This window comes from Pongo pygmaeus, chromosome X (assembly GCF_028885625.2).
Source record: "Pongo pygmaeus isolate AG05252 chromosome X, NHGRI_mPonPyg2-v2.0_pri, whole genome shotgun sequence".
Classification (NCBI taxonomy): Eukaryota; Metazoa; Chordata; class Mammalia; order Primates; family Hominidae; genus Pongo; species Pongo pygmaeus.
The window spans coordinates 8,865,740-8,880,855 of record NC_072396.2 but is presented as its reverse complement, the minus strand read 5'-3'; the positions used below and the strand labels follow the sequence as shown (position 1 = coordinate 8,880,855).

The 15,116-nt window shown below is 42.9% G+C and overlaps 1 protein-coding gene across 2 annotated transcripts in view; it reads right to left on the bottom strand.

Moving 5' to 3' along the window:
• Window positions 1-1,968: 1,968 nt before the first annotated feature.
• Window positions 1,969-15,116, bottom strand: part of LOC129024424 (variable charge X-linked-like) — a 561,660-nt gene continuing 548,512 nt past the window's right edge. Inside the window, exons 1-2 of one of the 2 annotated variants that reach the window (NM_001427460.1) lie at window positions 2,537-2,791; window positions 1,969-2,345 (exon numbers count right to left, since the gene is read on the bottom strand). In NM_001427460.1, the coding sequence (NP_001414389.1) occupies window positions 2,058-2,345; window positions 2,537-2,635 (387 nt within the window). In that variant the 5' untranslated portion in view covers window positions 2,636-2,791 and the 3' untranslated portion in view covers window positions 1,969-2,057. Of the gene's footprint in view, window positions 2,346-2,536; window positions 2,874-15,116 lie in introns of those variants that run through there. The other variant, XM_054471482.2, reaches the window with a different exon arrangement.

The window sequence follows — 15,116 nt, the reverse complement described above, 5'->3', positions numbered from 1 at the left end:
TATATTAATATATAAATATACATGGTAGGTTCTACTATGTACAGAAAACAGTTGTGTATTTCTAATGTGTATATCTAATCTATATTTACATTTATTTATATTTATATATTTATATAAAAATATCTATTCCATATTTTGTCTGTATGTATATATTTTATATGTAAACATATAATCTATATGTTTGTCTATAGTAAATATAGTTGTATATTCTATTTATATAAAAATTTACATATATTTGTATGTAGTAAATTCTACTAGATATAGAAAAGACCTGTGTATTTCTAACGTATGGAAATATGAAATGTACTTTCTGTCTCCTGAGTTGCAAAAATAAAAAGGCTTTTTTCAAGTAGATAGATTTTGCTCTACTTTGAATTTTACTTTTTAATTATATTAGGTTGTAGGGAGGGGACCCTGAAAGGAAAGAGATGGAAACTAGTCTTCCATCAGTTTCTATAAACGAAAAGGTATTTTAACAATGAAACCTAAGTAGGTAGAAACCAGTTCTTGGTACTTGGTGTATGTGCTGGCAAGATCGCATGAAGAAACGAACGTTACAAGAAGCGGAGTCATCCTGTGAAGGGGAAATTTGTTTCCAGTGCTCAGCTGTGACGTAATCCTTATCCTCCTGTCTGCCTAACTGTGACCTGTCCCTTTCACCTAAACCCCGTGAGACCCCACTTCCCTCCCTCCCCATAGACCACCTATTCCTTCCTTCTTTCCTTTGTCCCTCCCCACACACCATCTCTTCCTCCCTCCCTCCCTGTCCACACACCACCTCTTCCTCCCTCCCTCCACACACACCACCTCTTCCCCCCCTTCTTCCCTCCCTCCCTCCACACACACCACCTCTTCCTCCCTCCCTCCACACACACCACCTCTTCCTCCTTCCCTCCCTCTCCACACACCACCTCTTCCCCCCCTTCTTCCCTCCCTCCCTGTCCACACACCACCTCTTCCTCCCTCCCTCCACACACACCACCTCTTCCCCCCCTTCTTCCCTCCCTCCCTTCACACACACCACCTCTTCCTCCTTCCCTCCCTCTCCACACACCACCTCTTCCTTCCTCCCTCCCCACATACCACCTCTTCCTCCCTCTCTCCCCACACATCACCTCTTCCCCCCTTCTTCTCTCCCTCCCCACACACCACCTCTTCCCCCCCTTCTTCCCTCCTTCACTCCAAACACACCACCTCTTCCTCCTTCCCTCCCTCTCCACACACCACCTCTTCCTCCTTCCCTCCCTCTCCACACACCACCTCTTCCTCCTTCCCTCCCTCTCCACACACCACCTCTTCCTCCCTCCCTCTCCACACACCACCTCTTCCTCCCTCCCTCCCCACACACCACCTCTTCCTCCCTCCCTCCCCACATACCACCTCTTCCTCCCTCCCTCCCCACATACCACCTCTTCCTCCCTCCCCTCCCCACATACCACCTCTTCCTCCCTCCCTCCCCACAAACCACCTCCTCCTCCCTCCCTCTCTCCCCACACACCACTGCTTCCTCCCTCCCTCCCCACACACCACCTCTTCTTTCCTCCCTCCCTCCCCACACACTTCTTCCTCCCTCCCTCCCACCACACATCACCTCTTCCTCTCTCCCTCCCTCCCCACACATCACCTCTTCCTCCCTCCCTCCCCACACACCACCTCTTCCTCCCTCCCTCTCTCCCCACATACCACCTCTCCCTCCCTGCCTCCCCACACACCACCTCTTCCTCCCTCCCTTTCTCCCCACATACCACCTCTCCCTCCCTCCCTCCCCACACACCACCTCTTCCTTCCTCCCTCTCTCCCCACACACCACCTCTCCCTCCCTTCCTCCCTCCCCACATACCACCTCTTCCCCCCTCCCTCCCTCTCTCCCCACACATCACCTCTTCCTTCCTCCCTCCCTCCCCACACACCACCTCTTCCTCCCTCCCTCCCTCCCTCCCCACCATCAGAGAACATGGAGTCACTCAGTTCAGTTTGCAACACATTCATTTTATTGTCATCAGCAGGGGAAGCACCCTGCTGGTGAGATCTCTGAGGTCTGGCGCCTGGGCCTGAACTTAGTCGCTGCTCAGGGATATAGGGGAGTACTCGGCCGTCCACACACTGGGTAGTTCTTCCAGCTGGGTCTCCTGACTCAGTGGGTCGTGCTGGGACCCCTCGCTCACTGGCTCCTCCGGTGGCAGCTCGTGCTGAGGGAGCTCCTGGCTGGGCTGGTCACTGGGGCCGGGTGCCGCTGCTCCGCTCCCCGCCTCAGGTGCCGTCACAGCCGCCATCTTTTTCGCAGCCCTTTTCTTTCCGCGTCTCCCTCTACGAGCGGCTTTTCCCTTCTCGGCCACCTCGGTAGTCTGGAAAGACAACAGGGAGATCACAGAAGGGCTCTGGTTTAGGGACGAGGATGGAGGAGGCCGGGAACAGGGATGTGTCCTCAGAAGCGGTATGGGCCGGGTTAGGGGGTTGTGCCAGGTGAGGACAGGAGAGGATTCTTGTGAGGAAGGAGGCGAGGGGAAGACGAGGAGGAGCTTGGTGGGTCACTCACCTTCTTCTTCGGGCCACTGGGGCTCGGCTGAGAGGACTTCCTCTTTTGTGTCTCCTTGGCCTCGGCGGGAGGTCCCGAGGCTCTCGGCTTTGGACTCATCTTCCGCAGCTCAAGGTCTCGCAACGGTCAACTAACTCCAGGCTCCCTGTATATACCCTTCCCGCGATCCCAGGACAATGAGGCGATCACGTCCCTGAGCTGTGATTGGTCAACATTCCACTACCCAGCCAATGGTAGCCCTGGGTGGGAAGGAAGGCCTTACACGTCACAAAGCACCATCAGGACATGGCGGAGGAAGTCATAGGGGGGTGACATCTGATGAGGAAGGCAGGGTGCTCTGGTTGGAGAAAGGGAGATTTGGGTTAGCACCCCTAAAGATAGTTCCCAAACTGACATGTCACCCCTCCTAAACTCCCCATGCTCAATTTTGGCAGATCATGGGGCAAGGGAGGATATTTCCGCCACATGTTTCCCCCGGACCTCCCATTCAGTGGTACATTCTGTTCCTCCACACCTGCCATCATTACCCAGTTTCTGTATGACCTACCTAAAATCCCTCCATGCTAACTGGGATGGATGGAGGGCTATACAAAGATATCAATCATCCCTCTCTCCTACAAATTTCTCTGCTACACCTTGAGGATCATTCACTTCTTAGATGCCATGAAACAACTTTTCCGTCTCACATACTTCTCCCAGCATCTACATAGTGCCTCACAATTTTTCATTCTCATGGTTTAAAGAACTGGCTTCCAGAGGTCAAGATCAGCAAACACACTTGCTCAGCTGGGTATCTGTATCAGGCTGGGTTCCTCAGAGAAGGAGAAAGTAAACTAACAGGATATTTGTGTGTGTGTGAGACAGAGAGACAGTGTGTCTGTAATATTATATATCATAAACATCTATTTACTATAATATAGTATTTATTTATGAATAATATTATATATACATGATACGGTTTACTCTAAATAATTGGCTCACACCTTCACACAATGTGGGGGTCTAGGAAGCTGAAATATGTAGGGCAAGTGAGCAGGCTGGAAACTAAAAGCTTTTGCACAGCCAACAATCAACAAAATGAAAAGGCAGGCTATGGTTTGGGAGAAACTGTTTGCGAACCATATCTCTAATAATGAGTTAATATCCAAAATATATGAAGAACTCACACAGCTCAATAGCAAATAAATAAATAGTCTGGTTAACAAATAGGCAAAGGACTTGAATAGGCATTTCTAGAAAGAAAACACACAACTGGCCAACAGGTATATGAAAATGTGCTCAACATCGTCAATAATCAGAGAATGCAAATGAAAACCACAATGAACTATTACCTTACACCTGTTAGGATGGCTACTATCAAAAAGTCAAGAGATAAAAGATAATGATGGCAAAGGTGTGGAGAAAGTGAAACCCTTTTAGGGTGTGCAGAAAAGGGGACCTTTAAACGCTGTTGTCAGACATGTAATTGGTACAGCCGTTATGAAAAACAGTGTAATGGTTCCTTGGAAAATCAAAATAGATCTACCATATGACCCAGCAGTTCATCTATTTAGTAGGTACCCCCCTCCCAAAATGAAATCCACATCTTATACAGGTATCTCCAGTACTAATTGTAACTCATTAATCACACAGGAAATTAGAGTTCCTATTTGAAAAGAATGTTTTTTTTCACCATTCTGGTATCAAATATTTATTCTAGCCATCTCTTCTTATTTCTTGCTTTGTAATAATCTAGATACTACTACCCATTGACAGAACTAACTCATTATTCCAACAAGAAATGAGAAATGTTGAGGAGAATGCAATATTATACTTCTTGTTTTCAATCAGTTATTCTAGTTTTATGGAGGATTCTGTATTTAACTCTTACCCAGGTAACTCTAGTTACCATATCCACAGTACGTAGTAAACAATCTTAAAAATGTAAGAACACAGAATTGACTAGAATGGTTACTAAACTTTCTATATTCAACCAGTTTTCCTAGTAATTGCTAGTTGTTTATTCAGCTGTTTGCCTAGGTACCACTAAATGTTTAGTTTTATGTCACAAAGACATAAGAAGTAGTACTGAGAAGAATTTATTTATTACAAGTACTGGCTTCATGTAGTTATCTCTAGTTAACTACTCACTTGGATAAAGTAGATATCTATTGTATGAGGTAATATTTCTAACATGAGGTTGGAATTTTGCATTGAGGAAAATGGTTATTGAACTCCCCGGCATAGGCCAGTTATCTTCAGCTTCCTGGGATCAATTACTTGGTCTGGCGAATTCTAGCTATCTTTAGGTTGCTAATTACATGTTTACCACCAGATGTCTGTGGTAATTTATTATTTCAACAAAAAATAGTAGAATGATAAGGAAGGATTTTCCTTTTTCTTGGCATCACATAGATATTCAAGTTATCTCCAGTTATTCTTTGTAATTTTTTTTCCTGGGTAACATTCAGCACCTACCCTTGTAAGTTCTTATCTCAACTAAAACCGATAATTGAGAGTTGCAAAGAACATGATTTGCAGAATTAGGTTCATTTGGTATTGTAATGATTGTTAGCTGTTTCTATGTAACGAGTTTCATGGGAAAGCCCAGTTAAGTAAAACTTCTATATTAACGCGACACCAACAAAATTTTATCTGACCAGACTAGATTCCCTATGTTCTACATTCCACTGAACTATTCTTGTTGTCTCTATTTTACTACTTACTTAGGTACATGACTTACCTGTAGTACTAACTCATTATTCCAGCAATAATTCAGCAGTAAGTGGTGAGAAGAAAGTGATTTTATTTTTAATATTTATTTTTATTGAAGTAAAATATACTTATATAATGTACCCTCTTTACCACTTGTAAGTGTGCAGTTCAGTGGTAATAAATACATTTATACTCTTTTATTTCCCCTTCATCCTCCCCCTTCCCCTTCTGGCCTCTGGTAACCATCACTATAGTTGCTATTTTCATTAGAATCACTTTTTTAGCTCCCATGTGGAGTGAAAACATGCAATATTTGTTTTTCTGTGCCTGGTTTATTTTATTTAACATAATGGCCTCCAGTTCCATCCATATTGCTGCAAATGACGGTATGTCATTCTTCTTATGGCTGGATAATATTCCATTGTGTATATATACCACATTTTCCTTATCCATTTGTCCATTGATGGGCACTTAGGCTAAATCCATATTTTGGCTATTGTGACTTGTGCTGCAATACACGTGAGCAAGTATTCCAGCAGTGGAATACTCGGATCATATAGTAGTTCTATTTTTAGGATTCTGAGGAACTCTATACTCTTCTCCATAGTGGCTACAGTAATATGTATTCCCACCAACAGTGTACAAAGTGGGTTCCCCTTTCTCCACCTCCTTGCTAGCATCCTTTCATGCCTGTCCTTTTGATCAAAGCCATTTTAACTAGGGTGAGATGATATGGCATTGTGGTTTTGATTTGTATTTCTCTGATGATTCGTGATGAGTATATTTTCATATGCCTGCTGGCCATTTGTGTGTCTTCTTTTGAGGAACGCCTATTCAGATTATTTGTCCATTTTTAAATCAGATTGTTTGTTATTAAGTTTTTCGAGCTCCTTATGTATTCTGGTTATGAATCACTTATCAGATGTATAGATTGCAAGTATTTTCTGCCATTCTGTGGGTTGTGTCTTCACTTGGTTGATAATTTCCTTTGCTATGCAGAAGCTTTTTAACTTGATGTAATCCCAGTGGTTTACTTTTGCTTTGGTTCCTGTGCTTTTGAAGCCTTACTCAAGAAATCTTTGCCCAGACTGATGTCCTGGAGCATTTCCCCAGTGTTTTCTTCTGGTGGTTTCAGTTTCAGGTCATAGTTTTGAGTCTTTGTTTTTGTTTTTTGTCGAGGCAGAGTCTCATTCTGTCGCCCAGGCCCAGGCTGGAGTGCAATGGCACAATCTCGGTTCGCTGTAACCCCTACCTCCTGGGTTCAAGCGATTCTCATGCCTCAGCCTCCTGAGTAGCTGGGATTACAGGTATGCACCACCATGCCTGGCTAATTGTTGTATTTTTAGTAGAGACGGGGCTTTACCAAGTTGACCAGGCTGGTCTCAAACCCCTGACCTCAAGTGGTCCGTCCACCTCAGCCTCCCAAAGTGCTGGGATTACAGGCTTGAGTCACCATGCCCAACCAGATTCAAGTCTTTAATCCGTTTTTTATTTGCTTTTTATGTGTGGTGAGAGATAGAAATCTAATTTCATTCTTCTGCGTATACTTATCCAGCTTTCCTATCACCGCTTATTGAAATATCTATCTTTTCAGCATCATATGTTCTTGGTGTCTTTGTTGAAGCTGAGTTGGTTTTAAGCATGTGGCTTTATATCTGGGTTCTGTATTCTGTTCCATTTGTCTCTGTTTTCTGTTTTCATGCCAGTACCATGCTGCTTGGTTTACTATAGCTTTGTAGTAAATTTTGAGGTCAGGTAGTGTGATGCCTCCAGCTTTCTGCTTTTTGTTCAGGGTTGCTTTGGCTATTTGAGGTCTTTTATGGTTTCATACGACTATTATAAGTATTTTCCTATTTCTGTGAAGTATGTCATTGGTACTTTGATAGGGATTGCATTGAATCTGCAAATTGCTTTGGGGAGTATTGTCAATTTAATGATATTAATCCTGTCAATCTATGAGCATGGACTATCTTTCCATTTTTTTTGTGTCTTGAGAAGACAGTGTTTTAAAAATTTTTGTGTTTAATTAGTTTTTCTAGCTATTATTACTTATTCATAGTAAACTAATTACCTGAGTACTGGCAGGTACAGGTCGACCTTGTTTTATTGTGATGCACTTTATTGCATTTATAGATATTGTGTTTTTTTATATACATAAATTGAAAGTTTCTGGCAACTGTCTGTTGAGCATGTCAGTGTCATTTTTCCAACAGCATGTGCCCACTTCATGTCCCTGTGTCACATTTTGGTAATTCTCACAATATTTCAAACTTTTCCATCATTATTATATCTGTTATGGTGATTTCTGATCAGTGATCTTTGATGTTACTATTATAATTGCTTTAGGACTCTACAAACCGGGCCCATATAAGAACACACCAAGAGGCATCACACTACCTGACTTCAAAATATACTACAAAGGTATATTTCAAAATATACTACAGATCTACAGTAGGAGCAAGATGGCAGAATAGAAGGCTTCACCGATTGTTCCCCTGGCCCTCTTGCAAAGACACTAATTTAACAGATATTTACACAGAAAAAAAACACTTTCATGAGAACCAGAAATCTAGTGAACACCCATAGTACCCGGTTTTAACTTCACATAGCTTGATATGGTTTGGTTGTGTCCCCACTGAAATCTCAACTTGAATTGTATTTCCCAGAATTCCTATGTGTTGTGGGAAGGAACTAGGGGGAGGTAATTGAATCATGGGGGCTGGTTTTTCCTGTGCTATTCTCGTGATAGTGAATAAGTCTCACGAGATCTGAACGGTTTATCAGGGGTCTCTGCTTTTGCTTCTTCCTCATTTTTTCTTGCTGCTACCATGTTAAGAAGTACCTTTTGCCGCCTGCCATGATTCTGAGGCCTCCCCAGCCATGTGGAACTGTAAGTCCAATGAAACCTCTTTTTCTTCCCAGTCTCGGGTATGTCTTTATCAGCAGCATGAAAATGGACTAATACAGTAAATTGGTACCAGTAGAGCAAGGCGTTTCTGAAAAGATACCTGAAAATGTGGAAATGACTTTAGAAATGGGTAACAGGCAGAGGTTGGAACAGTTTGAAGGGCTTAGAAGAAGACAGGAAAATGTGGAAATGTTTGGAACTTCCTAGAGACTTGTTGAATGATTTTGTCCAAAATGCTGATAGTGATATGGACAATAAAATTCAGGCTGAGGTGAGCTTAGATGGAGATGAGGAACTTGTTGAGATCTGGAGCAAAGGTGACTCTTGTTATGTTTTAGCAAAGAGACTGGTGGCTTTTTGCCCCTGCCCTACAGATTTGTTGAACTTTGAATTTGAGAGAGATGATGTAGGGTATCTGGCAGAAGAAATTTCTAAGCAGCAAAGCATTCAAGAGGTGACTTGGGTGCTGTTAAATGCATTTAGTTTCATAAGGGAAGCAGAGCATAAAAGCTAGGAAAATATGCAGCCTGATTATGTGATAGAAAAGAAAAACCCATTTTCTGGGGAGAAATTCAAGCTCACTGCAGACATTTGCAGAAGCAGCAAGGAGCCTAATGTTAATCCCTAAGGCCATGGGGAAAATGTCTCCAGGTCATGTTAGAGACCTTCACAGCAGCCTCTCCCATCACAGGCCTGGAGGCCCCGAAGGAAAATGTGGTTTCATGGGCCAGGGCCAGGGTCCCCGTGCTGTGTGTAGCCTAGGGACCTGGTTCCCTGTGTCCCAGCCACTCTAGTCGTGGCTGAAAGGGGCCAATGTACAGCTTGGGCTGTGGCTTCAGAGGGCGGAAGCCCCAAGCCTTGGCAGCTTCTGCATGGTGTTAAGCCTTCAGGTGCACAAAAGTCAAGAATTGAGGTTTGGCAACCTCTGCCTATATTTCAGAAGATATATGAAATTCCTAGATGCCCAGGCAAAAGTTTGCTGCAGGGGTGGAGCCTTCATGGAGAACCTCTGCTAGGGTAGTGTGCAAGGGAAATGTGGGATCAGAGCCCTACTGGGGCACTGCCAGGTAGAGCTGTGACAAGAGGGCCACAGACCTTCAGACCCCCAGAATGGTAGATCAACTGACAGCTTGCCCTGTGTACCTGGAAAAGCTTCAGACAATGTCAGGCCATGAAAGTAGCCAGGAGGGAGGCTGTACCCTGCAATGCCACAGGGGCAGAGCTGCCTAAGACCATGGGAACCCACCTCTTGCATCAGCATGACCTGGATGTGAGACCTGGAGTCAAAGAAGATCATTTTGGAGCTTTAAAATTTGACGGCACTGCTGCATTTTGGACTTGCATGGGCCCTGCAACCCCTTTGTTTTGGCCAATTTCTCCCATTTGGAACAGCTGTATTTACCCAATACCTGTACCCTCACTGTATCTAGGAAGTTACTAGCTTGCTTTTGATTTTACAGTCTCATAGATGGAAGGGGCTTGCCTTGTCTCAGATGAGACTTTGGACTGTGGACTTTTGGCTTAATGCTGAAATGAGTTTAGACGTTGGGGTACTGTTGGGAAGGCATGATTGGTTTGAAATGTGAAGTTTTGGAGGGGCTAGGGGTGGAATTATATGGTTTGGCTGTGTTCCCACCCAAATCTCAACTTGCATTGTATCTCCCAGAATTCCCACATGTGAGAGGGACCCAGTGGGAGGTAATTGAATCATGGGGGCCTGTCTTTCCCATGCTATTGTCGTGATAGTGAATAAGTCTCACAAGATCTGATGGGTTTATCAGGGGTTTCGGTATTTGCTTCTTTCTCATTTTTTCTTGCCACTACCAGGTAAGAAGTGCCTTTCACCTCCCGCCATGATTCTGAGGCCTCCCTCGCCATGTGGAACTGTAAGTCCAATTAAACCTCTTTTTCTTCCCAGTCTCAGATATGTCTTTATCAGCAGCATGAAAATGGACAAATACAGGGACACTATTTCCTTTTGCACAATGGAAAGCATCACAAATAAGGTAAAAATTAAGATACAGAACAGAAGAGCACACATGTAACTTCAATTTATTGACTTGGATAGTTTCTAGATGATATACACATATTTATACCCAACAAATTAGTAATTTAAAAAATCCTCAAGACATTTAAAGGTGGGCAAATTATGGAATAAAATGTATTGAAGACAAAACCCAAATGGATAGTAATCACAAAAAGTCTGGTGTCACTGAGAGTCAAGGGATTACAAAATATCACAAAGGAATGCACTTCCATTTGCAAACAGTGGTAATGCCGTGTGTTGATGGAAACATGTAATTGATCTTTTCTTTGGTGAGCAATTAGCAATATTGAGGAAAGTTAAAGATGTATGTATCCCTACCACCTGAAACACCTGGAAATGCCGTTACCATGCTTGTATTCTAGAACAGAAGTTCTCTGCCATGATTGTACATGAGAATCACTGCTCTAGAATATGGCACAATACACATTCATGCACATTATTCCTTGTCCAGCAAATGCAAGAGTTTCTCTAGAGGAGGGGCTTATCTCAATCCTAGGCTCCTGTTAGAATCTCTTCAGGGGTTCTTTCACAAAAGTAATATCTAAACATCCCCCTTCAAATCTGATTAAGTTGGTCTGGATGGAGTCTGACTGAGGAAGCCTGGATGCCCATTAAGTTCTTCCAGGGAACTATTGAAAATCTTGACACCCACGTTGCAATCTAAGATCTCTGGATTTGAGCCCCAAGCTTTGTGTAAACAAATTACAACCTTGTGTGTAATAGCAAAAATCTGGAAGCCACTTAGATGTTCATTGAGAGGAGAATGCATAAATACATTGTAGAATATACCTATAATAAAATAAATCCTGCTCTTAAAATTAAACAAATTTTGCCCTCATCCATCAGCATGACTGAAACTTAAACATGACATTTTGTGCAAAAAAAGGCAAGCTAAAAGAGTATATGGACATAAGTTCTTTATGCCACCCTTATGTCCACATATTCTTTATGGTATAGATGTAAATATATAGAATATATATTTATAAAATATGATCTATAGACACAAATATATAGAATATATATTTATAAAATATGATCTATAGACATAAATATACAGAATAGAATATATAGAAATAAATAATTTCTATCTATATAACCTTTATGGTATAGGATGTCATCTAAATAACATAAGCATATTGAATATCCTGTTTATTGTTTACAGATGCATTTGTATACTAAAGGTATGAAAGTTCAAAGGCTGGGTGCAGTGGCTCACGCCTGTAATCCCGGCACTTTGGGAAGCCGAGGTGGGTGGATCACAAGATCAGGAGTTCAAGACCAGCCTGGCCAGTTTGGTGAAACCCCGTCTCTACTAAAAATACCAAAATTAGCCAGGCATGGTGGCAGGCACCTGTAGTCCCAGCTTCTCGGGAGGCTGAGGCAGGAGAATCACTTGAACCTGGGAGGCAGAGGTTGCCATGAGCCGAGATCGGGCCACTGCACTCCAGCCTGAGAGACAGGGTGAGACTCCATCTCAAAAAAAAAAAAAAAAAAAAAAAAAGTATGAAAGTTCATATAGAGGTAATATAAGTCAAGTAAGGGTTAGTAGTTACACCTGGAGAGGGAAGGACGGAAGGAAGACAGGGGCAATAATAAGATCTGATGTCACTGCAAAAACAGAACATTTCAGCTCAGTGTTGGAGTCTCATTGATTTATCATTGCTTCCAGACCCTGCACCCAAGCATGTTGTAGTGTGAACTGAGGACACCTTTAGCAAGATTTAACAGCTGTGGTCATTCAATATTTTCAATGAAAGAGCTCACAGAGCAGTTTCTCAGCTTACCAATAGACTTAGGAAGCATCAGTCTTCACCATAAAATTGAAATTTTCTTTTCCTTGAATTTAATTTATTATTTGAATAATTTATAAAAAGTTTGCCTTGTTTTCTTTTCTCGTTTGGAAACGTTGCTCTTAGCTGTCAAAACTCCTTCTCACTTCACCACTGAGAAATCTAAGGCAGTGGAGAAAGAGTTCTGGCACTGAAAATGTATCCAAAACAGTTGCTCCTTTTCAAAACTGAAGAATAGCAGCTATCTTAGACTGGAACAGCATGTCAGGATGACATGAGGCTCCATGGGAACATGTTTGTATCATCTGTGGCCACCTAGAGTCCATCAGCAGTAACCACAGTGGAATCAGAGTTGGAACGAATTGCACTGGGCATAACTCACCAGTTTCCTTCTGCAATGACAAGGGTGGCAGTCTATCTATCCACAATCTGTGCATGCACATTCCAAATCCTACCAAGAAAGGTTAGGGGATGCATCAGGGGATTCCATGAAAGGGAGAGAAACGTGCATTTTAATGCATGTTATGTGCCAACCATGAGGCTACTAGAGTTACATAGATTGTTTTATTTAATTGCCACATGGTTTGAAATAGACATCCTTACCCCCCGCCCCCCGCCTTTTTTTTTTCCATAGGGGGAATATGAAGTTAGAGTGGTTAATTTTCTACATTTACATAGCGTGTTTGTGACGGACCCTATATTGACACAGCCTGTATCATTCCAGCCCATGCCTCTCCTCTTCAGTGCTTCTATGCCAGTCTGTGCATCCCCATTTTCCTTAGCCAGTTATTTCGGAATTTATGCTTCTCCACGCTCCCAGCTGCTCCTTCTCCTCTTCATTTCATGCCTCTCCTAATTTGAAAACTCGTCAGAAGTTTTCTCAGTCTTACCTAAACTCAATTTCCTCTCCTGTGTCCTACGATTTTGCACCAAACCTGCACTGGGTGGGAGGATGCCATGAGTGGAAATTGTGGGATTTTCAGCTGGACACAGAGGAAATTGAATTCAAACCTGTTATATGCAGCTGTGTGATATTGGACAGTGACTTAAAGATGGAGAGCTTGAGTTTCTTCATATATACTAACAAATACTTCTCATGGAAGATTGCTGTGAGAATAGAACAGGGTTGCATTTGTGCAGTGGCTGCGTTCCAGTGCTCACCTGGTGAACATTTGCTCCCCTTCCCTTCTAACTGTCTCATAAGGTTTCCAGTGGGAATTGCATCTTCTTGGCCTTGCTTTGAACTTGCTAACGAGATTCAGAACTGGATCTGTAACAGATTTTCAGTTAATACATTTTGAATATAAAATGTTTACGTTTCCAGTCTCTTTTAGGGGTTCTGTTTCCTTTGCATCAACTTTTAATTTTTGAATAATTTTAGATATAGAGAAAAGTTGGAAAGACAGTGCAGAGAGATACCACGAACCCCTCACCCATATTCCCCTAATGTTAACATATTATGGAACCATAGAACATCTGTCAAAATGAAGATATTAACATTGGTAAGTTACTATAAGCTAAACTCCAGACTTCATTCGGATTTCCTCTGTGTTTCCATGGGCTCCCTTTCTCTGTTCCAAGATTCCATTCAGAATCCCATGTTGAGATCATGTCATTATGGTTCACTGGCTTCCTCCCATGTGTGGCAATTAATTCGTCTTTCCTTGTCTTCACGAACTTGACAATTTTGAGGAGTACTCCTCAGATATTTTGTAGAATGTCGCTTGATTGGAATGGGTTTACCGGATGCTTTTGTGAACATTATACTGTGGTTCTGGGTTCCCGGGCAGAATATCATAGAGGTGAAGAGCTCTTCTCCTCACACCGTTCCAGGGGTACAGGATGAGGGTGCCCATTTTAGGAGATTCAAAGCAATAATTTGGTAATAGTGAGCGACTTGTTTAGAAGGAGTCAGTGAAGCTTCTAGAAATAGCTACCCTTGTTTTGGAATGCCTTGGCTCCGATGTCTTATCACACATAACATTCTTGGCTGTCTTGGGATCATGGGATGTCATACACTCCCAATGAGATGCTTGAGCAGAAAAGGAGCTTGTAAGAATTGAGCTATTAGGCAAACATGCAAGCAAACAAACAAAAAACCAGGTGGGCAATGTACACTTTGGAAAATGCTGCCTTGCTCTGTTGGCTGCCATCGTGAACCTGTTTTTCTAACATCTGTTATAAACAGCGGTACCCTTCTGCAAACAGTGCCACCTCCTACACAGACAGAATAAATTTTCCTGGGCATTTGTGGCTCCGTGTGTGGCCCGGGAGGCAGCTCAGCCTGGGATTTGGGCCTGCAAAAATAGAATCATTCTTTCCACTAGCAGAGGAAATTAGTCCTTGTGAAACTTTAGCTTTGTTGAAAGGACACACACAATGCACAGATTTCCTGTCTACAAAATTCATCCCACAGATACCATGAGGAGATATTTTTAAATGTACCCATGCTAGTGGCTGGATTTTGAGATTTTTTACAAAGCAGAAATAGATCTCTCCTTCTTCCTTCTCTCTCTCTCTGTTTTTTTTTTCTTTTTTGCACTCTACTTTTCTCTCTCTCACAAACTGAAGTTTAACTCAAAATCAGTGGTCCTTGATTAAGTTGACTGTATCCCCAAGGGGACAGTTGGCAGTGTCTGGAGAAATTTTGCATTGTCCGTATTAGAGGAGGGGTGGATTGGCATCTAGTGGGCAGAGGCCAGGGATGCTGCTAAGTAAGCATCTTACAATGTACAAGACAGGCCCCACCACAGAGAATCATCCAGCCCCAAATGTCAACTGTGTCAAGGCTGAACAATCTTCTCCTTGCACTGCTTCCCCTCTCCACTGCTAGTGGAGCCTGTGACTCTGCGGCGGTCCTGCAATTCCCCCCCTCCCCCCACGTTTTTTAAAGATGAAGTCTTGATTTGTCACCCAGGCTGGAACAACCTCCGCCTCCTGGGTTCAAGTGATTCTCCTGCCTCAGCCTCCCAAAGTAGCTGGGATTAAAGGTACTCACTACCACATTTGGCTAATTTTTGTATTTTTGGTAGAGACAGGGTTTCTCCATATTGGCCATGCTGGTCTCAAACTCCTGACCTCAAGTGATTTGGCAGCCTTGGCCTCCCATAGTGCTGGGATTGCAGGTATAAGCCATTGTGC